The 24581-nt window shown below is 44.3% G+C and overlaps 4 protein-coding genes across 5 annotated transcripts; 2 read left to right on the top strand and 2 right to left on the bottom strand.

The window, feature by feature from the left end:
• Positions 1 to 302: 302 nt before the first annotated feature.
• Positions 303 to 1284, top strand: DFL_009416 (uncharacterized protein; the record flags this gene model as incomplete). The annotated part of the gene is made up of 3 exons (XM_067639298.1): positions 303 to 533; positions 690 to 873; positions 1028 to 1284. The coding sequence occupies 3 exons, from the start codon at positions 303 to 305 to the stop codon at positions 1282 to 1284; spliced, it is 672 nt and encodes a 223-aa protein (XP_067487101.1).
• Positions 1285 to 3882: 2598 nt separating this feature from the next.
• Positions 3883 to 5107, top strand: DFL_009415 (uncharacterized protein; the record flags this gene model as incomplete). Its single annotated transcript, XM_067639297.1, has 6 exons — positions 3883 to 4145; positions 4250 to 4471; positions 4529 to 4556; positions 4621 to 4764; positions 4840 to 4953; positions 5009 to 5107. 6 exons carry the CDS (start codon positions 3883 to 3885, stop codon positions 5105 to 5107), a joined length of 870 nt encoding a protein of 289 aa, XP_067487100.1.
• A 3075-nt stretch (positions 5108 to 8182) lies between these two features.
• DFL_009414 (uncharacterized protein) lies at positions 8183 to 10156 on the bottom strand (the record flags this gene model as incomplete). The annotated part of the gene is made up of 1 exon (XM_067639296.1): positions 8183 to 10156. One exon carries the CDS (start codon positions 10154 to 10156, stop codon positions 8183 to 8185), a length of 1974 nt encoding a protein of 657 aa, XP_067487099.1.
• A 4031-nt stretch (positions 10157 to 14187) lies between these two features.
• On the bottom strand, positions 14188 to 17763 carry DFL_009413 (uncharacterized protein; the record flags this gene model as incomplete). Of its 2 annotated transcripts, none has more annotated exons than XM_067639295.1 (6): positions 14188 to 15180; positions 15243 to 16003; positions 16123 to 16494; positions 16793 to 17216; positions 17398 to 17496; positions 17725 to 17763. In XM_067639295.1, the coding sequence occupies 6 exons, from the start codon at positions 17761 to 17763 to the stop codon at positions 14188 to 14190; spliced, it is 2688 nt and encodes an 895-aa protein (XP_067487098.1). The 2 variants fall into 2 exon arrangements, with proteins under 2 accessions (XP_067487098.1, XP_067487097.1); XM_067639294.1 differs by having other exon boundaries at positions 17398 to 17493.
• Positions 17764 to 24581: the final 6818 nt, after the last annotated feature.

The following is a 24581-nucleotide window of genomic DNA, read 5'->3' as shown; positions in this document are numbered from 1 at the left end:
GCCGAATATATATATATATATACATATATGCGATCGTTTGTAATCAGCAATTCCATCAAAGGATCAAATTAAAACTTAGACCAATGTTCCACTCCCGAGATGGCAATGACATTCGGTTTGGTTTTAGTCCTCGTGTCCGTTCCGCTTAGCGCGGCCCTCGAATGGAACGACTTTACCAGTAATCTTGCAACTGACCTTGTGTGTTCCTTTCGTAAGTTTAACAAATCAAGAGTGTTTTCGCCTGGTATATTAATTACCCGTACAAATTGAAGGCTCCACTTATTACGCATTTTGGTGAGCAAATGACGAAACAATTCCTAAGTGAACCCTTGAATATATGGGATACTGTCATCTTCGCCATGGTTCCACTCGGAATTCTAACAGCTGTAGTTTCTGCCATCCGGGTTTGTGGCAATGCTTCTTTACGGGCATTTATTGAAGAGCTCAGGAAAGCCCTGGAACTGCAGAGGTCGAACTCCTGTCTTGCACCTCAGAAACAACCTCTGAGTTATGGCACGAAGAAGGAATCGCGCGTGTGTTCGACGCACCGCAGGTCCTCCATGTGGTGAAGGTCAAGAGCGACGATAGATACTACGAGGACAAAACAGCAGGGATATTCTCTTCACCGATGCCTGCGGTCCTAGGATTTTGCCTATTGATGAAACTGCGGATGTGAAAACTAGGCCTAGTACCAACACGGCCAGTGCGAGCCATCTAGGCCTAGGCGTCCTTGGAGGATCGCCAACGGCAAAGAGGATGATCCTGGAAAACCTCAACATCACAGCCCTAATTTATCCCCTAACATTGGCGTAAAACGACAACTTAAGAAGATTACGTATGCCGCTGCTGCCCTCGGCGTAATCCTACAGACTGGTAAGTACAAGCAGTTTTTGCTGGTTATAAAGGCTGTATTGCTTACATTTAACTCGATTTAGGAGTTCTGGTTTATGCGGGATTTATAATTTATTGATTTTCTAATCAATCCCTAAACGGTGGAAAACTAGTAGAACAGTACGCTTTTCCACAGACTCTTCCTGGTACCATATTATCGAACAAACCACACACGAGGTCTACTACGAACAAGACGAAAAAGCAAAGGATAAGGCTCAAATGTGCTGGGTGCAACCCGGGGGTCAAAAACTTGGCGATCAGGTTTTCAAATCATTTGTCGGGTTTAGTAAGGGTCGTAGATATATCAAGTCATCAAGAGCGGGGTCTCTCAATAAGTCCGATAGAGTTCTATGGATTACAGTTATCATTACTATATTTGGCTTCGTCATATAGTTTATCGGGCTAAGAGAGATACATTCATCTATTATTGTAGGTCAGCTAGGTGCTACCCATTTGATGGCAGCCATTAGGGCCGGCCTCAGGTCTCAGCGCATGACCAAATAAACCGATATTCTCAAGAACGAAGGCCAAAAAGGTTACCGGAATCTTGTACAAGGCCATGAGCTAGATTCCCTTGCCATGAACCTTGAGGATATTAATACGTTCCTTCTCAACCCCAATCAAGAAGGGGCGCCACTGGGTATGTTTAAAATCTAACAGCCGGGGTTAATACTCGGTCGCCCTTCCTTTGTTAAACGACTGCGAGGTGCTTATGACTAACATCCGGCTTATGAGTTCAAAAGTACTGGACGTCTAACTCGAAACCGCTGTAAACGGTGCAAAAGCATTAAAAGCAAGAGCACGATTCGCTCGTCTGACTAGCGAAGAAGAGTATGGACTCCCTTGGAAGGATCTTCGGGTTCGAGACATGGCAATACAACTAAAAACAGCTATAGAAGGCTTATAGTTGGTCCAGAAGCAAGATCCACACCTATCGCTTGCGGATATGAAGTGCGACCGAGCAATTAGTTGAGAACAGCGAATTGAGTTCATTCTATGCTACCTATTCTGGAGGAGATATATACATATTTATGGGTAGCCATACTAAGTCTTAGTTGGTTTGATACAGAGAGTAGGTAGATATCTATTGCTTGGATAATAATCAATTATTAGGTATTTGATTTCGAAATACTATGGATGCTCGGGGAGGAGGCTTCGCCAATTCGAAGGTAACCCTATTCGATGGTTTATTGTGAAATAGATAACATCGAAACCATGAAATAGAAACGTAAATATCTCTCATCTAAATCATGTGTACCTCCACGTGTATGTCCATCAGTTTATAGGCAACTCGCCAGCAAAAATCTGATATTCCGTTGATCATGGACCCACCCATGGTCAATCGCTAATTTACGCAAAACCATGGCACCATTGCTTTCGAGCCAATACAGTATTCACAAACCTTGGGGGTTAATGTTAATGCTGGTTTTTTTTTTATAAAAAAGTCCCTTGATCAGCTATCCAGTACCAGAATTTAAGAACTAGATTGATATGTTTGGCTCGCAGTTAAGTATTCTTGGTATCAAAAAGGCTAGTTTAATCCTAAAATAATATCGAAAGAATGCTATTCGTGCAGCATATTACTTGTATTAATATTGTGTTTCGCGCGTGGTATTCCGGTGAAGTCTCGTGTTGCGAATTTTGATAGGGCTTCATATGAGGTCTGGTTTCGGCTGTACATGATGGAGCCATGGAGATACGGAGCTTATATAAAGACACTATCTCTGTATTCCCATATATAAGCCCATACAGCCCATTCCTTTATTTCTAAACAACCTAAAGAGACTAAAATTACCTAATCTATCTGCACAGGTTCTATTTTTCAACTCATCTGAACATCTACAAATGACGTCATTAGGGCGCTCATGGTTTGGTTCTGGTAGTTAACAACGAGACCAGGCACTCCTGATACCAGCCTTCTGAGCTAAGCAGTGCTGAGTAGTCAACCTTCCTCGGCCACCAACTCCAGACTTCCGACTTCCGATTTCCGTGGGCTCTGATTAACTTAATCCATTCATTTTACTTTATAGGCCCTAGGTTAGTAAACTTACACCTAGTCCCGGAGGACCCTCTACAGATATGGCCATGGCGGCTGTGATAGGCGCCTCGAAGCGCCTATCAATTCTAGAACTGTAACCCTTGTATAGAAGCTTTGTTCTTGGAAGATCTTTCAGAAAGACCAATATCATATTTGCCTTCCCAATATCTCAGTATATGGCTTAGGAAGTGAGCATCAAGTTGCGAAGAAGGAATTTGACGTTGTGCTATCTCTTGTTATATTGTCTAGAGTATAGTGCATCGTGGGGGGGGAGTCCTTTCAGATAGTTACGCGCTACATTAGCATTTCGTGATAAGTAATTGCAGAAGCTTGAAGACCCGAGAATTCGGATGAGGAACCTCGAAGATAGGAAATATATAAACTGTCCTTTCAGCCGGATTACCCAGTTCGTCTCCATTACTCAGCAGCAAACCATGCCTTCTCCACGTCAAGTATGTTGCCTTTTACCCAGCCCGTGAACATAGGAAAAACACAAGTTTACCGGCGCGCATTTTCTTGGCATGTCAAAGAGCTAGGTGTACTAGGTAGCCAAAAAGAAAGGGCGGGAAATTCGAAACGTTCGAACAAAAAACTGGTAAACCTGGTGCATGGACCGAACTGATCCTGAAGCAGTTTAAACTCAAAGGGAATATCTGTTCTGGGACATATCTCCTTTGGAACTGACTAATACCCTTACCTACTCTGTAGTAGTCCTAGTGAAGTTACCTTTATATATCGAAGTACCTCTTTCAACTCTTTCGGTTCTTTTCTTTCTTTCTTTCTTAAATTAAATCCCCCTCTCCTGTAGTCCGTAATCATTATTGCAGATATCCATATCATTCCATAATTACAAACTTATCCTTCTCACAAAGTATCCTTCTCACTCACTAATATAGATATTTTGGCTATAAAGATCACCGCTACCGGATACAAGATACAAAGTAGACAAGAAAATGGTCGTTTTCATCGACCTGGACGCCGACACCGTCGAGCGAGATTTCCCGGGCCATTCGCACTTCTACGACCAGATGACTATGCGCCATCCCGAAGGCCCCCACCACAACTACAACAACGTCAGCCACCACCACCACGTCAACACATCGCCACCGTCGACGGCCTCGCGGTCAAAACGGCGGTCCGCATCGACCCGTCGCAGCGGAGTATCGAATGATTCGGACCGCCTCAACAAGCTTTTTCGGGTCGTTGGAATCTATCCGTATGTTCAGTATACGTCAAATTGGTTCTTTAAAAATTAAAAGATAAAAGTAAAATAAAATAATTTGTTTCTGTATAGTTATTAATTCTGAAGGATCGAATTAGATGTATCCGTTCGATCGCCCAGCATCTAGACCGTACGGACTTGTACAACCTCTCCTCGACGTGTCGGGATATGCACCAGTGTCTTCTCGAGAATCGAAGGCATTTATTACCGTTCACGCTTCGCTGCCAATATGCGGCTGCTAGTCAGAAGTCTAAACGGATTTCGTCCATTCGAAGTCATATCCTTCGAACTCAGTGTGTCACTGATTTGGTTAATATATGGTGCATACTTCCTATACCGTATTGTTATCTTATATAATGCTAATATTTAATATATAGCGACCGCTGCCGCCGTCCCTCTTGTCGAGTAAGTTCTATCTATACACCAGGGAAGATAAAAATGGTAGTGATCTAAACATGACTGGCGATAGAACTGCAAAACACGCACCGCAAAGCCCACTCACCAGTCCACAAAACGCGCAACTTGCACGGCCTGCTCCTCCATCTCTCTCCCTTCTCTTATAGTCGACCCAACCGTAAAACCCTGTGCCTGTAACTCAAAGGGTGAACCATGGGTTTGCACCTCCTGCGCCTCCATCGGCATGGAAAATTATCTCCTTAAGACTAACAAAAATGGACGAGGAACCGAGACCACAACGGTGGAATTGGAGTGTGGAAGAGGTACGAATTGTGTAGGGAAGGGATGGTACACTTGTGAGAATTTTTATAAGTATTTGGATAGTTTGGGGAAGGAGGAGACGTTTGTATGCTTCCCACTATATCATGACCTACTCCAGGGTTGCTAATGAAATATCATAGACTAAAAGAACCGCCAAAGTCCGCTACGCATGCCACTCCTGCAAGCAATACATGTTCTCCAAAGAAGAAGAAAGGGAGTACTTTGCCTTGCGTGCTTAAACCCACTTCCCATCCCCATCTCCTCTAAACTTCTAGCTTCTCTGCTTGTTTCTTTTTTCGGGAATTCCTCGGTAGAGCATCAATGCATTAAAGGACTGTTTTACACAGGTGTTAAACTCGGTGGTTCACTATCTTTGTTCTTCCTATCCATGTGTTTCATTTGTTCAATTCGCTCGCTTTGTTTTTTGTTCATTAATGGTTGCGGTTATACCCATTTGCTTTCCCGTCTATTCTACACTAGGCATGCTTTTTTGTTTTTTCTATCGCCGGCGAAACAAATTCAATTATATACCCTCTCTCCTTAAACCATAACCACCTCACAAAAAACCAGCCTACTGCCTCCTCCAAACACTAACCATATCACTCCCCTCCCCACTCTCCAAATACCGTCTAGGAGTAACATACATCTCCCTCACAAACCCTACATTCTCCAACAATCCCCTATAAATCCCCTCCCTAAGCGGCCACGGCGGCCCCGGCAGCTCTAAATTCTTATACAACGGAAACTCCAAACAAATCAAAACCCCACCCTCTTTAACCAACGCTGCCATCCTCTCCGCCCACTTCTCACGTAACCCTTGCGAAGGATCTAACGCACATAGAAAAGTATAATCATAAACTACATCGAATTTCTCTGGCGTATCGACCTGCCAGTTTTTAGTGAAGAAATCTCCGGTGATGAAGGTATGTAATTCTGGTTGCAGACCGGAGGATTTGGCATTTTCGCGGGCGGCAGTGACGGCTGAAGGGGAGAGTTCTAGGCCGTAGGATTTTAGACTGTGGGAGGCGAAGAGGAGGACGTCGTAGCCGCGGCCGCAGCCGGGGACTAGGGCTGTTAGTTGGGATGATGGTGATGGGGGGTTATCAGTGAGGGATTGTCGTTTAGGAGGTCGACGAGGGAGGGTGAAGATTGGCCGCGGTCCCAGGGGAGGTAGGTGCCGTTATCCCAGAGGGCTTCCCAGAGGGATTGGTGGTCGCCGTTTGTGCTGTTTAGTAAATCATGTTAATAGAGCCCCATGAGGGATAATAATGGAATAAAATTATTAATGAGAATTATCAAAAGATGTTGTATTATTTGGGGAATTAGGTATCTTGGTGATACATGCCCCCTTTTTTTTCTGGGGATATTCTGTACGATGTATGGGGGTACAAGTTGCAGCTGCATCTTTCATATGCATCTTGGGTTTGGGGGGTTAATATACTTACGCTGCGAATCGGTCTTGGAGTGTTGGGCCAGACTGCTCCGACATTGCGACGGCCCAGACAAAAAAAAACTTAGAAGCTTTAAGGTGTCACGATCGATAATATAATCCGGGGCAAAAAATAAAAAAGAGAAGTTGGAAGGTGGTGTTCCGACAGCCGGTGCCGATATCAATTTTGTGGGGAAGCTCTTTGTTTGGAAGCGCGAATTTCGAATCAAATCTCGAATATCAAGTATCACCTCCAATTGACCATCTGAAGTTCTAGATCCTTGATCACTAGCAGCTTATATACCTAAAGATAGGGAGCTGGCGTCCGGGATAATCGGCTCAACCGGCGCAAGTGGTTCCTTTTTCACAAAGTTATTGGTAAGCTTTAAATTTCTTTCGGGGTGTATTCGACGACTTTTTAGTCAGCCCTTTGTTAATTCAGTTCTGGGCTTTTCGAAGCGAAAGCTGGGGAGCTGGGTTTGGGCAACGCGGGGAGGGGGTAAAATACCACAAGTTGTGTTTGAGTATCCGCGACTCAACCACTGGGTTAAAATCCTTGGTATACGTAAATAACTAGCGATAATACCATTTTGAGAATTTTTGGAGCAAGACCCGAATGCGAGCGAAGAGATTTAAGACTTGATGCCAACATGCATATGTTGGCATCGAAGAGAGTTCAGTTATTAGATGGTAGTACAAACTATTAGTTGGGATTTTGAAATAATTTAAATTTATTTTTCGAACCGCTAACATTCGAAAAAGCTCAATATCTAGCATTCCGGGATCCGGATTATTATGTAAATGGAAACGTAGATATTTGTCTAGTCCATCAATTGTGATTGTTCTGGAGCATTGTGAGTAAATAGGCGTGATTGAGATTACACTACACTCAGGCAGGCAAGAATTCTTGACTCGTCTGATATTATAAAATTCTGCTAATTATATACCGAGGAAAGAATAAGTCGCAAGAAAACGAAAGAAAGAAAGAAACCCCGTAGTCGCACAATCCAAGATACATCCCATATTCGGGAAGAATTCTCCAACACTAAGTAGGCACCAGATCAACCGAAATCCGATATCTAGTTGGGTACCTAGACTCAAGCTTTTTTTTGTTTCTTTTTCGGCTATCTAAGCTCGGCTTAATCCGACGGTACACAGAAAAGATCAGGGACCCCCCTGGAGATCTTCAACCTTGAGTATCCTTCTTTTTCCCCAGGTTTCACCTCGGCAGGTTGGCATCAAGATTACATAATACCACAATCCCTCCATATTGATATTGCTACGGACGTCATTTTGTGTGAATACTTCACCATGGTTACAATTCCGATCAACTTCCATTGAGGAACCCCGTGAACCCGACCTTGAATTGGGATTTCTAACATCGGAATTTTTTTTTTTCTTTCTCTTTCCTATCAGTGTCTTATGGGAACAAAGTTATTGTTCAGTAGTCAGTCGATATTGACGTTTGTATCTTTTAATATATATTCAAAGTCCTTGTTTTCTATTCGGCCGGCTTTTTAAAACCCTCGACGCCAGTATCATATATAAACTATACTTAAGTATATAAACTCTCCCCTTATAAATAAAACCAAAGAAAAACTACACATCCCAATACATTTTCTGCGCTATATATATAAGTAATCCCCATCTCTAAAAAATTACCATCCGGTTTACCACAAATTCCATAGTCTATATCCCCGTTAATGCCATGCCATATAAATGCTTACAAAAAAAGACAAAGAAAACGAATGAGCGCAAAGCAATGCAAAGCCAAAATAATGGTTATATCCATGCTCATACAACAGACTCTCCCAAACCGATCAATCAATTCACAAATCCCCAATACCCATACCCCAATAAACCTCAAAAAGGGCCAAAAAGAAAATCAAACCAAACGGCCCCCCCAAACCCACGCATCCTCCCCCTTCCTCCCCCTCCACTCCCCACAAAGCCCCTCAACCCTTCCCACCAACTCCTCAACCCCAACCCTCCCCTCCGCCGTCTTCCCAAAACACCCGCGTAACAATCTATCAACCGCTCCACCACTCCTACACCTAAACCCCCTCTCATCCGCCCTCGCAAACCCCATGGGATCCCCCTGCCTCACCCACATATTCCGTTGAATATCCATGTTTGCAGCAGAGTACGGATGACTTCCTATCGCTGATTGTAAGAGCGTCATGCAGAGGCCGTAATGGTCTGATGAGAATGTTGGGAGAGGGCGGGGTTCGGTTTTGGTTTTGGGGGATGAGGATGAGGAGGTGGGTTTTGTGGGGGTTGTTGGTGGGGTTAGGAATGCGGCTAGGAGTTCAGGGGCACAGTAGATTGTTGTAACGGCGTTGATGGCTTCTTCTTCATCTGGGATATTACCGGCGTTGTCGACTATATACGATGATGAGAAGTCTGCGACAATAGGTTCTACTAACCCCGCTGCTTCTTCGTCGGAAATCCAATCGTACTTTCTCACACCATCATCATCTAGTAGGCTCCTATCAAACGCCTTTGTAAGGATATTCTGCGGCTTAACATCCCCATGAATAACACCCGAAGCCTTCAAGAATGCAAACGCGGAGATCAACCGTTCTGATATAAACAGCCATTGTGTAATCCCCACCACTGGTAGTTTTAATGCATTAAAATTCGAGTTATCGCGGGGCAGCGAAGCTCTACATCGGCTGGTGAATTGTTCAAGATTGTCCCCAGATAATGCAGTCATTAGTATCGATGCTGTAGATGCATCGAACCCATGGAATGGAATGATAGAGTTGTATTTATTTGAGGCATTAAGTTTTTTGTGAATGTGGGATAGGATCGTGGCTTCTCGTTTCAACGCGGGGGTGGAGAATGTGTTTAATGGACGTTTTACGGCGATCAGGAGTGGCTTTTGGGAGCTTTGGGGGTGGTAAATGCCTTTGTAGACGTTACTCCATGCTCCTGAACCGAGTTTTGTAGGCTGTTTTGGGTTGTCTAGGTCGTATGTTCCTGATGGTTGGAGGATTCCGTTTATTTCTTCGTCTTCGTTTGGGTAGCTTACTCGGTTATCAATTCCTCCCATATCTGACCAATCGGCTGGTAGTAGCGGTGACAACGGCGACGGCTCGGTAGTATCTCGCTTCTGATGTTGCGATCCGAGATGAAACTTTGGAGGTGGTACAGATTTATCTAGCTTTAATTTTTTGGTGTCTTTTTCTTTACTACTTGCTGACGCGGGCGTTTCCGGTGGCGTGAAGATTTCAAGTGAAGGTTGCGGTTGTGATAGTGTGGATTTAGGATCTTGATAGACAGCCCGTGTAATATCAAGAGAATTCCCACGACTTGATATCGATCCAATATTTGACGTTCCAAGGATTATAGGACGTTGAAGACTATCTAAATACCTATCCCTCAGTAAAAGTCTCGTAGCAGTATCTGCCGCTGCTGTAGAGCTATTTGAAAACGCAAATGCTGTTGGAGGCGAAGAAGAAGAAGGAAGTATAGGAGATGAAGATTCAAGAGTAGGCGTAACGATTGATGACCCGTCGTCAGTAGTTGTAGAAGAAGCGGTAGACCGGGTTGGAGTAGAACTTCTGGAGGAAGTTTCGGAGTGAGAACTCGAGTTGCTGCAAATATTCATGTTTATGGTTGTTATCGTGTGGTCGCAGATCATTGAGGGGACATTGTTAATTGTGGGATTATTTCGTTTGAGAATATTGGTTTGGAACATTGGGGGTTGAGACGGAGGGATTGTGATTGATGGGGGGTTAATGATCTCGAGATGAAGGTTTTGAGGACGGGAGATGCGGCGGTAGAGGGGTGGGGGTTTGATGTTGGTATTGATATTTGTAGTGGAGGAAGAGGGGGGTATGGAGTCTTTGTTCATTGTCGCCATTTTGTTAAATCGCAATTGTTGAGGTCTTTAGGTATGTCGAAGGATAAGTAGGTAATAAGATCCCTTGAATAAATATATTTCCCAAGGAAGAGATAATATAAAGTCGATATCCGAATCTTCGAAGGAACTCCCAATATATCAAATGCAAGCTGTGTAACAGAGCAGTGCCGTTCTTGCGGTATATATGCCGCAGCAATTATTTAGGCAATCCCAATACTAATATCATATACTAATCAGATGAGTGATGAAAAACGTAATACAAGTGGCGATAATGACGATGTTGATGAATAAGAATCTGGGGAAATATATGATTGTCATTAGCTAATCGTATGATGTTTTCTGGATGAGGTTAATTACCTATCGTCCGAAGTTGCGGGAAGGAAAGTGTTGCCTTGTTACAGATGCGGTTCCTACCAATTTCCGGCCGGGGTTTATCTCGAGTTGAGGCAGGCAATATAAAAGAAATATTCCAGATAACAGAAAAGGCTTGAAGAAAGGACGAAAGGACGGACGAAAGATGAAATACCAGATGCTACTTGAAATATAAAACCTTTCCCAACGTTTCCTTCACCAGAAAAAATTAATCCGATCGAGTCCCTTAAAATTGCATGGCAAATTGTATGCCTTGCAAGTTGGTTATTATCGTAAGGTTACCAGGGCACAGCTTTGCCTGCAGCAGCAGCACTGCGGAAATATCGTGCGTGGCCTGGTCGGTGTTATCGACCGAACGGTTATCTCTGATTCACTCCACCCAGTCCAGGAAACCCCCTGAGATAAATGGAACAACTTCGATATCCTTCTAGAAGGAAAAAAAAGGAAGGGAACCAATTAAATGGTTAAGGTAGCGGGTAGTTCGGTCCACCAATTAATTATCAGCTGGAACAACAGGCAAAATTGAAGCTCTTTCCCTTTTTTTGCCCAGGTTGAATTCTCTGTGATATAATAATTCCCGTGTTATAGAAAGGGTCCAGACAACCAGGTGGTTTAACAGTTTTTCCTATCCCCTTCTTCGCGGCGTACGGGAAAAATCCCAAGAAGAATTTTAGGATAAGAAAAAAGAGTCTAATGATACGGTAGATAAAAATTACTCAAGTTCAAATCTGCCTCTTAAAGAAACGGTGTGCAAAAAGATTCTTTGCGAGGTTTTAATCGCAATCGGCTAGTCTTATCGTCGATGATGTCCATGTTTTAAAAGTACGATCCCCTCATTGATGCAAAAAATATATCTTAACTAGAAAGAAAAAAGACTACATTCCAAACAAAAACATAAGCGGAGGGGCGAAAGCAAGAGAGAGGGGTTCCATCATATCTTTATAAAGGAATGCGAATACAAAAAATATTGGTTGGTGGGGCTTCTCTTTTTTTTCTTTTCGATTTCAATGCAGCTGCGCACGCAGGCAAGGCAAGGCGTACAATGAGGAATGGTTTGTATGAAGCGAATACTAATCCATTCAACTCGATGCCATTTTTCTTTCCTTTTCTACTTATAAACAAGTATTGTTAGCTTGAAGATTAAGACAAAATACATAGAATTTAATAGAAGAAGTATACAATCCCGAACCATCACCGAAGTTCGTCGGTACTTTTTCGAAAGCCAACATAATAACATTTTTTTTCGTTTCAAAACATCGCAACCAAATTCTAACCAGTCGATTCAACCCAATTCAGCACGGTCGAAACTACCCCTCTACGACTCGTTTACCTGCCGAAGCTCCACCGCCCCCTCCCATTGTCTCTCCTTGTACACTACCCCCATACCCTGTCAAGTCTCATGCGGATTGCCGGCCAGGGGTGGTGGGAGTGCGCAAGCTAAGTATGATCACATCTTCTTTTACCCCAGAAAAACATAAGGGAATTATTCAGTGATGGTTCTTGCGGCTATATGTAGATATGCGGATGTTCGTGGTTATTACATAGCCGTTCACGTTTTTTTATTTTTTATTCGACGCCATCTACTTGGCGAAGTTACTACTTAGGACTAGATCTCATGCTCAAATCCGCTGCATCACCCCCCATTTAGCCATCAGAGAGCTCGAGGCTATGTTAGTTTGTTAATGAAGACCTGGAAAAGTTCCGAAAGACTTCCCCAGACTTCATTACGTACTTGGCCTATTAATTGTTCAACCATGAGTTCCGAAGCGCACGATACCCAATCCCCCCAAGCCGGCTAAGCCGGAGCAAAGCCCTTTAAAAAAAACAAGTTTCGCTGCTCAACAAGTTCCCACCAATCGAGTATACCGGTCCAGTCATCATAGAGCTCTTTCTTCCACAAAAAAAAAAGAGTCCAAACAAAGTACGAGCTCACCATAAAGTATGGACATATACTCTGTATTTAAAGTAGAATAATCTATATAGACTTCGGAAAAAAAAAAAAAAAAAAAAGGATAACGCGTGAGATCTCACCATCCCTAAACCTCCGCCCTCTGCACCCTTCCAAACCCAAGCCGACACCTCTCCTCAACCCCCGCATTAAACATCATCGCAGCCAATGCTACCAGAAAGTGGAAGTCGAAGAGTTCGGTGTAGGTCCAGAGTTGGGTGGAGCGGTATGTTATTGGGTAGTGCCAGATACCGGCGACGAATAATGGCATTGTTATCTGGTCTCGAGAACTGTACAGAATAAATTGTTCTCTTAATTCGCTCTTTCGTTAGAAGAAAGCATGTATTCTGAAATGCAAATGCGGATAGGATAGACAGACGGATGGATTCGGAAGCCTCCCCTCCCCCCGCTAAAGAATCAAGGATTTAAGTTTGTTCTCGATCTGATTCGACTACCTATGAAAAAAAAACCAAATTTAAGCTTAAAATTTTTTGCGTTTAAATTAAACGGCCCGATTGCGAAAAAAAAAAAAGCGAAAACCCGAAAAGCGCGACGAGCGGGAGGATGCTACCTTACAATATATTTAGCACCACTTCCGATATCCGATCGATAAACGTTCACGAAGACCCCGCCTAAACGAAGATCTGGCTTTGAAGAGGTGAATGATCGTCGTTATATCGATATCTCGAATCTTGGATGTCACGTGGGTATATATATATATAGAGTGTTTAGTTGAAGATTAATTGGTTTCAGTCTTTTGTTATTCTTTCATATAAAATGCCTATATATGACAGGAAGGATATCAAAAAAAAGCTGCTAGGTAACAGTTGTTAGCAAGGCTATAGGTAGGTAGGTTAGTTCAACATTGAAATAGGGTATTGAAATCGATATCGATATCGCCAAATACGCCCATGCAGAGTAAATTTAAAAGAAATAAAGAAAAAAGGAATGTATTCCGACAAAATCCAAGAAATATGAAAAAAGGAAATAATACCAAGATTAAAGGGTTAAGGGAAGATGATTAAGAATGTTCCTGAGCATAGTTGTTTTTTCTGCTCGAATCAATAGTTGAAGGAAAGTTAAGACCACATAAAAACACAGAAGACGAATCGATGCTTCTACCTGATATCAACTCCTAGAATTTCCCTCCCGTTACAAATAAGAAAAGGAAATTTTGAAAGAGAAAAAAAAGAGGAAAAAAAGGTATTCCGATTGACCAAAAAAAAACGTCAGGAAGTAATGGAGTTTTGTAAAGAAAATCCTCGCCCGGTATTCGAAGAAGATGAAATGAAATGAAATAAAGGAAAGTGAAAAAGGACAAGCCCGTATGTTTTTTTCCCGGTCGAAGAACCGAAAAAAAAAACAAGAAAGAAGGAAATAACTAGAAAATATGTATGAGATAATTACAATGCTGAAAATTTTGTAAAGGGAAGAAGAAGAAGAAGGGGAAAGGAAAGATTTGGTATCAAGAGCGAGGAAAAAGGCCAACCAAAAAAGCCAATCAAAAAAGGCCATATGCTTGCCAGCATATATATACTTTGTCAAAAAAAAATCAGATAAAGAAAAGTCATAAAATCGTTAGAATCAACCGGAAAAGTTCCAAACTTTTCTGTGCTTGTACCTTCTTTCTCCCTTTTGGTTATGTATATATTTAGTATTTTCTTTTTTTTTTTTTTTTTTTTTTTTTTTTTTTTTAATTTATTTATTCGTACTGACCATGCCACCCCCATCCCTGTGCTACCTGCATGGGATTCCCAACAACCTGCCCCTGCGGATGTTGGTGCGCCGTCTGGAAAAACCCACCACCGTACCCAGCGTTCGTGCCTACGACCGTAAAGACCGCCTGATTCGGATCATTTAGCTCCATATCTTGATGTGCATACATGAACGGGTCGTAGAACTGTTGATTCTCATCGTAGTATAACGACGAGATAACTTCATCGGGCGCGCGGGAAGCGAAATCAGACATCTGGATGCCTGATGGTTGGGTATCTGGTAAGATAGCATAGTGGTCCCGTGGGGAGACTATAGCTGTGGGGTTGGTTTCAGTAAGGACGGGTTGGTCAACGTCCATGTTTGCTGCGGGAGCCGCTGGCTCAGCATACTCTTCAACTGTCGGTTGGTGCGAAAGCACCTTGCGAGGTGGCGAAGGAGGGCTAGATTTTGTTTTAGTCTCCTTTTCTTCTTCGGCGGCTGCAGCTTCTGCAGTCGATAAAGCAAGGGCCTCTTCGGCCATCTGTTCATCCGCCTCCTGGCTTGCCATGAGTACACCACCATACTCGAAGATGGTTAGACCGGTGCCTCCTTCGATTGGAACCCGTGGGTTTGGGTCTGGTCCTGCAGGGCGCTCAGCCTCCCTCATTGCGGCGTTGGAATCACCGTGCGGCCCCTTGCCTTTGGCCTTGCCTCTACCCCTACGTTTCTTTGTGGCGGGTACGATTGGAGGTGGCTTGCTACCTAGAACCTCATAGACAACCCTTGCCATCTCGCCACGGACTTGGAGGCCTTCCTTTCGAACGATTTCGCGGGTGGCTCTGCGGATTATGATGAAGAATCTGACGGTTCTGTCTGGTGGTGGGTCGGTTTGGATGGGAAGTAGTGAGATGAGGTCCTTGACTGGGAGGAGCTTGATGAGGAGGAATTCGTTCTTTGAGGGTTCTTGAGGTAATCTTCTGGCCCAGAAATTGATCATTGTCTATAGATAATTGCGTTGTTAGTGTTATATTCTTGAAGGGTTGTTTCAATGTAAAGAATTACCTGTCGTTCTCTCTTTGGAAAGCCACAAGTGTCCATGAAGAGATCTAAGAATGCCGAAAGCTTTTCATAAGCTACTGCAAAAGATCTCTTCTCGTTCTGTTCACCCTTAAAGCTCCAGTCTAGCATGATACCCGGGTTTCTCCTCTTCCCGTCTTCACCATGTCCGCCTAATTCTCCAACCTCTGCACTTCCCCATCCACCTTCAAGTTGTGTTTCCATTCTGCTAATGTACCATTTCCCACCTGCACCTTTAGCTTGACTCTTCTTTAAAAGCGTGATCTTTTCCGGAGTCTTCGTGTTCTCGGGTTCACTAATCACTCTTGTGATCTTCCCGTTACCTTCGATCGACATGGTAAGATTGACATGTTCACCGATAGCAGTTGCATACATGCGATCGTGTTCAAGGGGGTCGGTCGGAGGGATAACGGTCACAGTTGGTGTTAGACGGATCTTTAAATCTATAGGTTTCACGCAATGGAAGGTGATGTGAGGACATAAGAGAACGCTGCTGGACTGTGGAGTCTCGATGCGATCCCATTGTGCGTCGAGTGGGGATTGAGAGCGGATGGAAGAGGTTCCATCTTCGGCTTGGTCTACGTCGGTTTTGGAAGAGGGGATACCACCGATGGTAGCTTGAGCTGATACTTGTTGGATTATGTTTGAGACTGGGAAGCCTGGTGCTAGTTGCATGTTCTCTGTTGAGTAGCTTGGGAGAACAGGGGCGGGGTAGGTCTGATGTTGTAATTCAGACGTTGGGGGGTCTGGAAGTATAATCATCATGAAAGAATGTTAGACTGGGTTTAATCCAACTTATAGAAAGGATATATAGTTATAGAAGAATGTATGCATGCATGTATGTAAGAAAAGAAAAAGAACTGACCAATATCTTCAGGCATGGGAGACTCGGCAGAAGGGAAGGCTATCCCAAGCCTCTGCTGCTCCTTCTTACCATCGACAGTTGTCCAAGGATCCCCCGAAGGATACCAGACATTTGGAGATCGAAGAAAGCTCCAACCAGAGCCTGTTTCCGGATAATAGTCCACTTCAGTTGCAGGAGTTAGGCTGTGTGACATATGTCGGTAGCTTTCCTCTGGGAGATAGGACATTATAGAATGTGAGACCGTGGACTGTGAGGAGAGGGAGGCACGCCGACCGGGATGCACACCACTCTCAGACAACGGACTTAAGCCGGTAGACATCGGAGTGGCCATGGAGGACGAGAAGGTCCGCTTTTCGCTCATGGCTCTCGAACCTGTTTAAATCCAATATGGTTTGTTTCTTAGCCCACTGCCTTGGAAAGGGAAGTTTAAAAAAGTGTGGTTTTTTGCTTTGTGCAGCAGGGGGAGGAACACCTTAGAGGGTTTTTAAAAGAGAAGAGAAAAAAAGGGAAAAAAGAGAGGACGGCGAAAGGAAGAAGGGGGGAAAAAAGGTGTTTTCTGTCTTTTCCCTTCCCCATGTCGTTTCGAAAAAGACAGGACAAGACCGAGAGGGGAAAGAAAAAAAATTAAGAGTAGGTAAGGTATTCTACATGAACCAATTAGGAGCCGTACCCATTGAATATTGTGTAAACCGCTGAACATCCTCCCGAGCTTTGACATGCGCTGCTAGTCTCTGCTCTTCTAATCTCCGCTCTTGCGCCTCAGCTCTTTCGAGTTCGTTTCTGAAAGCCCGGGACGGGCTGTAAGGAGAGAATGTCTGGACGGAGGCAGTTCCGCCAGTTGGATCTTTCTTCATAAAGGCAATGCTGTATGATGAATTCGTAGACATCATTCTTGGTGAAAGGTGCTCGCTCATGCGCCTCAAGGAATTCTTAGACGCTTGAAACCCAACAGGGAAACTGAGCAGCAGGTGCGCATTTGGCTTCATGAACTGCAGGTAGTTTTTCGGATTTACAACATCGCCTTCAAACGTAATTATAGCTGGCGGCGACGAGAATGAAAATGTGTAGAGATGGTGGATAGATGTGACCAAGTCCTTTTATTAGAATATCCATTGGAATATTAGTCAGTATGCATGTACGATTTCGAGATCTACACCGCAGCAAGCTAGGTTTCGATCGTAGGCGCCCGGGGAGCTTCCGGTAGGACCAAAATCAGGCTAAAGGAGTGGGGATATGGGGGTGTTTCTGGAGAGGGTTGGAGCTTATAGTACATACCTCCCAGCAATTGATTTTTGATAGAGGGATGTAGAACACCTGTGGTTCACCCTTCTTCTGGATCATAAGAGCGGGTACTGCGACCCTTTCGGTGGACTGCTATAAAGACATGGAGATAAAAGTGTTAGAGACCAAGTTTTACACAGAGAACGATAGAGGTAAGCAATGAGACATGATTTTAGGGTTGGAGAAACAAAAAGCCCCCAATTGCAGCGAACTAGTATCAAAGTGAGGGGTCAAGCAGTTTTTTTTGTTCTTTTCCCTTTTGTGACAAAATACAAAAATATGCCAAAGAAACCAAAAAGGGAGAGGAATCGGCGTGTATACCATATCCATAGGTGATGTGTCCGGCATATACGACTCCATGTTATGTATGTATGATCAGACCAAGCGCTCGTGTGTGTCTTCCTCAGCTGGGTATGGCACAGAGGACGAGAGAATGGAATGAGGAAGGAGGTAGCGGGTTTCGGATCGCACTGGAGTGTATGTATCCGTCTAGCCGTGATCATTCGAGGGTGTGCTGGGTTAGCACTGGTGATACAGACCAGCAGGAGGTGATTGAGGTGTAATTTTATATTCGTCGAGTTCTCCGGTGTGCGTTGACAAGAAAGGGCAAGCTATAACAGGGACCCGCTATAGTCTGAAGTTGGAACTAGCGCTGCAACAATCTTGAAGCAGGAAAAATGTGGTACCAAACTGCCAGATCCTGGAGTCGACGTGGTCTGAGTGATGCAAGCAAGGTTCGAGGAAGTAAGTAGTTTAGTGGAGGTGTAGAAGATGTGTGTGGTAAGGGTGCATGCATCCGCGCGATGCAGTTCTGAGTGCCCCACCTATGTCACGATCTTGTTAAGGCCTCGTAACCTCAGCTCGCGGCATGCCCGTCCGAAAATGATGTGAAGGTCGCGATTATATTTCTTATTCTATCCTTCATAGCGCATCCGGGTGTGGATAGTTTAGTTTTTTTTTTTCTCGGGGGATGTTGGTTGTTCTTGCAATGCCTCAATGTCAACATGCTGGAGCATCCAAAAACAAAGGCTGGAATGATTTTGGGACGTACGGGTGTGAAAAGGCCCATCCTAGTCATGCCGGTTCAAACTCGGGTCGACTTGTATGTAGGCAATGCACCCGCGGGGAGGCTTTGCACCTTGTTTTTTTTTTTTTCCTTTCTTTTTTTTCTTGTTCTCTTTACCGCTAAGGAGCTTCCCGGGGGGGTATATCCAGGTGATTATTGGACGCCGCCGCTTTCGCTCTAGTTCCAAAATGCTCCCGAGGATGTGGTTACGTTCTTGAGAACCTGCATACCGAGGACCTATTTTTGCTCAAGCCTAATCGTCGCTAAAGATATGTAGCCATTATCGAGCGGGGCGTTATGGTTAGGCCTTGCAGCATCAACTAAGTCAGTAACTAACTCTTTAGGTTTCATTCGTGTCTGTACGTATGTACGTTAACGTTTGGGGATCATAAATTTAGATGTAGTAGTACTACTTAGTCTAGCATTATCGGAACATCACGGGCGAAATATCTAAAATGGGTGCGTCTAGTCGGACGTCCGGGAAATAATTAAAAATCGCTGCGGTTGATCGGGGAGGTCCTGCCCTCCGCGTTAATTTCCTCCATTATCAAAAAAAACCGTGAAGCTGGTGATATTGATCGTCATAAACCTTGCATTAACTCTCTTCTGCTAAGAGGTTTGGAGCTTAGGCAGCGGTGCGTGCCCTGGCTTTTCTTCTTTTTCGTACGCCTCATCTGCATTCACATTAGCACACCGCTTTATTACTAACGTACGATCGAGATCTAATTTACACCCGCCAACTTTGGAGGGTCAGATAAACGAGTACGATACCGAATCGGAAAAGCTACGTAAGGGGAAGGGGCATGGGGGTTATGGGAGGGTATGGGTCTGGGCTCACATCTAGTATGGGGCATCATGCTCGAGAATGCAAAATGCACGGTTGATACCAATGACAATCGAAGAATGTACATGTCATAGTACTTCCACCGCACAACCACATACGCAATCGCCACATCCCTCAGCCGCAAGGTGATCTACATGAGTGGCACCTCTCAAGGGTTAATTGTGTGAGTGGACCCACAGAATTTCCGAGCACAGCCACCACAACCACCGGCCACCGCACAACCACATACCAGTCTCAAAATGTACTAGCCTCAGTTGATGAGAGGCGCGCATATCTGTGGCTTGCAGGCAGCATTTTTCCTATGATGACATTCGGACAGGGATTGTCTTTCCGACGGCAGGAACCGTTTGGTGTGACCCTCTCAACAGATTGCTCTAGACCCTCTTTTCCATCTTGTTCCTTGGAAGACCCCTGCTTTTCGGTCTTGGACCACTCGAGCAAGTCGCAATCATTACATATTATCCCACATATCAACTTCGAGAATCTCATAGGCTCGGAGAATTTTATTCCTCGAGACCTGCACAGCCTTTCCGTTGAACATGCATTCCCCAGAAATGAGACATCTCGAAAATCATGTTGGGATTTCACACAAAACCCACGAGGACACGCCTTTTCCTTTTACGTACTGCGTAGCTACATGTACCTTGGGCTTTGCTACATGTGATATTTTGAAATAGCTTGAAGAGCTTGAATTCTTTAGCATCCTTTGATCACAAGGAAATCACAATAGAGTTGAAAGCTTGCTTATTTCCGGATCTTCAAGAAACCAAACAGCCGCCGCTGATCCCCACTAAACTCTTTCCCTTCTTACTCTTCAATTAAGAGCCAAGGAAGATGAAGGAAAGGGATCTGACAAATCTGACAAATCACCTGCTTTGCAAGTCACTTCCGATTTCAAGCAAGTCGATTCCATCGTACATGTAGCTATATGCAGATTTACACCCGCTTAGTATTGGATTGATAAACCACGTCTGCGAAACGTGGACAATATATCCAGGAACGCCCCACAATCCACAATCCACAATTTCATGTGAAGAATTGAGAACTAAGAACTAAGAACTAAGAAGAAAAAGAAAAAAGAGCGCCGCCATACATACAACAATGAAATCTCAAGCAAGCCACTCAAAAACGAACTTGCAGACCCGAACGAAAAGAGTGAAACATAAATTCTGCTTTCTAAATTATCGGGAAAACCCAGCTTTCGAAATCTCGATTACTTGCCAAAGATAATCTTGGATTCGTGCCACAATATCCACAATCCACAATCCATAATCCACAAATGCGAGACAAAATGCAAGTCACTACTCTCCGGTCCCTGACCAAGTTCCCTTTTCGCTAAGAAGCAAGTTTAACTGGCCTGGGAGCCGCAAATGCATTGGAGCTGGTTATCAGAAAAAACGAACGAATCAAAAAAACCTCGTGGGTCGTGACGAAAACGAGGCCCGCAATCTGGGAGGGAACAAAAAATTTTCCCGGGTAACGAAATGTATAATAGCCCATCTATTAAGACCGCCTATAATAAGAACAACCGGCATCGCCGTAAACCGATTCGGTAACCGGGATCCAACGAACAGCATTCCGGACCCCAACCCCCAAAAGCTTCCACAAGCATACACTTGGATTTCCTGCTTTGGTAATGGCTCCTAAAAGGTAAGTGCTATCCGGGGTTTTGATCAACTTTGGTTACGACTAGAGAGGTATGAGAAAAAAAAAAATATGAGAACAAAAAGGTACAGTACATTAGTCGGGCTCCACTTTAGTGCGTCACGTCGCTACTAGTAGTACATTATCCCTCGTGTTCTTCGGCTATTCATGCATGCCGCAAAAGTCTCAGTCGCAATCGCCTTTCCTTCCTTACCCTGTGCGGCCGTTGTTTTTGCGTGTTCGAGCTTTTTTTTTTTTTTTTCCCTGCTCGTTTACCCATGTCCGGCTGTGATGTAATTTGACGCAAGTTAAATATACTTAGCATATTCGTTCGATAATTATTATCGAAATTGTTCAACAGTCACCCCCATGTAGTTGCTAAACTAACCTTCGAATCGTTTAGTCTATGCCATGTGGAAGAAAACAGGATATTATCTAGATCAGGAAGATCGGGCCCTGAATACTGGAAGAGGCATGAACTGATCTGAACCGCCGGTTAAGTAACCGTTATTTAACATCTGACGACATTAATTTTTCTTTGCCTAAATTCACTAGCCTCTTTTTTTAAAATAAAAACTTGCTACGTCAGATTATTGCTGCATATGGTTTAACATTCGGAAAAGGAAAGATGTAACATCTTTACGGTACCTGAATTTATCGCGGACAGGTATCCGCATACCCGGATACCCCCCCTCCCTCCTCGGACGGGGTGGTTGCATGTACTGTACATATACGGAGTACGGAGTACATATGTACATTTAGGCAGGGTCCTCAGATCAGGTTTCTTATAGTGCGTCTTGTCAGAACCCCCTGACCACAGCTAATAACGACTCCGATTGGATCACCACATTGATTGAAAACCCGAAAGTAGTGTTTAAATCTGGTGATATTGAAACTTGTAAACGAAACTCTTTCTCTTGAGCTATAGGAGCTCTGTGATAAAAAAATTCCTTGATTTTTTTCTTCTTCTGTTCCTTACCTTGCGATAGTTAAGTGCCCTCGCTTCGAGTTAGAACGCCGTATGATTAGTTGAATGCCGCAAACGGGTAGCTAGTACTAACCCTTCTTCCACTTCCACCTCATAACCCCCATGCCAGGGAAAAAAGGCGAGTCCTCAGCCGGGAAACGCCTCTTTTGCTCGTAACTACCCATATGTACATGACATACTAGCCTCGAGACCAATTACATACATAGTATACACACACACACACACAGAGAGAGAGACCATGCACATGCACTCGAGCGTGCATAATTCGCTTTTTTTTAGTCGAGCCCGAGCCTAAGCTGTCGAGCGAAATGGCGTTTTCGGGACTTGCATCTGGAACCTAAAACTGAACTGCAGCTCTGCAAGCTCTCGTGCAGCTAGCCAACATACCAAGTAGCTACCAAGGTCGTAAGTACTACACGCCACCCCCCCTGGTCCTCTAGCTACCTAGATCTGACCATGGACTTGGACCTGGGACCGTTTGTGGCTTGTACGTGCATCGAGCTGATCGAGAAAGAAGCCCGTGTGGCCGCATCGTATTGGCTGAGATGTATCCCAAATGTGGCAAGAGAGCTATGTCGCTGTGGCTAGTGGGTCCCAAGAAGTGCGGCTGGGCTGCGTCAAACCTTCCATCCATCACTTCTCTCTTCCTTCCAATGCAACCGAGCCGCGCCCAAAACTCAAATCATCACAACCACCAAAAACCATCCTCGCGATCACGACGCCTTTTCCTTTTTCTGAGCTCACAGTCAGCTTGCCGCCCATCGCCAGCTGCTGCGAGATCATAGTATTCTATCGCTATACTCCACCGGTCTATACTATACGATCCAGGTCCGGCTGCTTCGCTGCTCCATCTGCACACGCAATCTCTAATCCGCATAATCTACACCCCCCTCTCCATACACGCACCTCCACCAAGAAGAACAAAATGTCTCTAACTAACGCCTCACACGATTCGCTGCCCTGTAAGCGATCCCAAATAGTCATAGTCATAGATTACTTCCCCCGTTCAGCTGATCCAGGCCTTCCCCTCCATAAATCCTCTGCCTCTAAAGTTTAATCACTAACATGAATATGCGGGTCAATCAAAGACATCGATAGACCCCTAACCCCTTCCACCACCTCCGCAGCCACAGCCCTCATCGCTGCCGAACTCAGCGACACCTCTATCCCACACCCATCACTACCCCCCTCCCATCACCGAATTTCACACCATTCGTTCAGCAGGAATTAGAAAGGATATCGAATTCTTTACCATTCACAGGCGGTATAGACGCTAGCCGTTACGAACCCCAATCCCTCCCTTCATCCCCAGAAGAAGAAGAGTACAAAAAACTCCTCCAAACATCGTACACAACAACAACTCACCTCCAGAACCGGTTAACGAACTTAACGCTTCTATCGAACTTCGGACAGAACGCTTGGTTGATATCGAATTCCCAAACCGAGGGTGTGCTTGCAGCTTTGGAAAATGAGTTAGTATCGTTGAAAGAAGAAACGGAGGGGTTGAATAGAGAGAGGAAACGGAAACAAGTGGAAGTTCAGCCAGAATTGGAATATTTGGAGAAAAAATGGCAGGAAGGGATTGGTAGGGTTTTGGAGATTGAAGTGGCGAGTGAGATGGTGTTTCGGGATACTTTGGAGAGGAGACGGGCGGGTGGGGTGTAGACACGCCTATCAAAATCAAAAGGCTAGGTAAAAACTGGTAGCCGAGGCTATAAGATGTGATGATATTGCAGCTTTACGGGGTATACAAGTGTTAGATGTTAGATGGCGATTTAGATATGATCCATTTAGCGAACATGATTGGTTTGAACACTGAGATACGGTGGCGATTTAGTGAAGGTGGGGGTATGTAGATCTGATGTTAAGATTTCCCTCAGATTTTAACTTTTGTACGATAGTCTGTATATGCATATGAAGGATTGACAGTGATAACCAGTAAGCTTCCTTTCTTGAGCAAGACAATCTTTTCCCCGTATACATACCTAGGCACTTTGTTTCAACCTGCAGAAGACAGGGACGAGGCCACAGAAGGCATACATCTCCCGGATCTTTGATGGTTCTCAACTCTCAATATGCATACCCGATCTGATATGCCAATCTTAATACACTTTACAACAATACCCTCCGTATATCACCGTACATTATATAATACACCCACAAACAAACCACAAACACCAATGAAACGACCTAATGTCTCTCGCTTCTTAAAATCTCAGCTGAAGTCAAAATTTAAAATCGAAGCGAGATAAATTCTATTCGTTTCATTCACTTCGCCAAAGCCGCTACCTGGTTAGCGAGTTCCACTGTACGGGAAATTTTAAACAACATGAGACGTTTGTGTCCAACTATACTTAAGAAATGTCTACGACAAAGCCACCGGGGTAGGCTAGAAAGAATTGATATATAAACCGAGACGGTAGACGTTGTAACAAAACGCCTCCCCGGGCCGTAGTAACATGCTCCGGCCGCGGGGGTTAGCTATGTCTTGGGAGGGGGTACGGGAGGGTGATACCGAGACTCGGAAACCCGTACCCCCCCTTCTAAAAATAAATTCCGATGAGACGAATACCGGTATGGTATAACAGATCTGCAGAGCACAAGTTGTATTCGGACCATAGAAAACGGAAATAAAG

This window comes from Arthrobotrys flagrans (assembly GCF_004000055.1).
Source record: "Arthrobotrys flagrans strain CBS H-5679 chromosome Unknown unitig_1, whole genome shotgun sequence".
Classification (NCBI taxonomy): Eukaryota; Fungi; Ascomycota; class Orbiliomycetes; order Orbiliales; family Orbiliaceae; genus Arthrobotrys; species Arthrobotrys flagrans.
The sequence above is the reverse complement of the archived record's forward strand: the minus strand, read 5'-3'. Positions and strand labels throughout refer to the sequence as shown.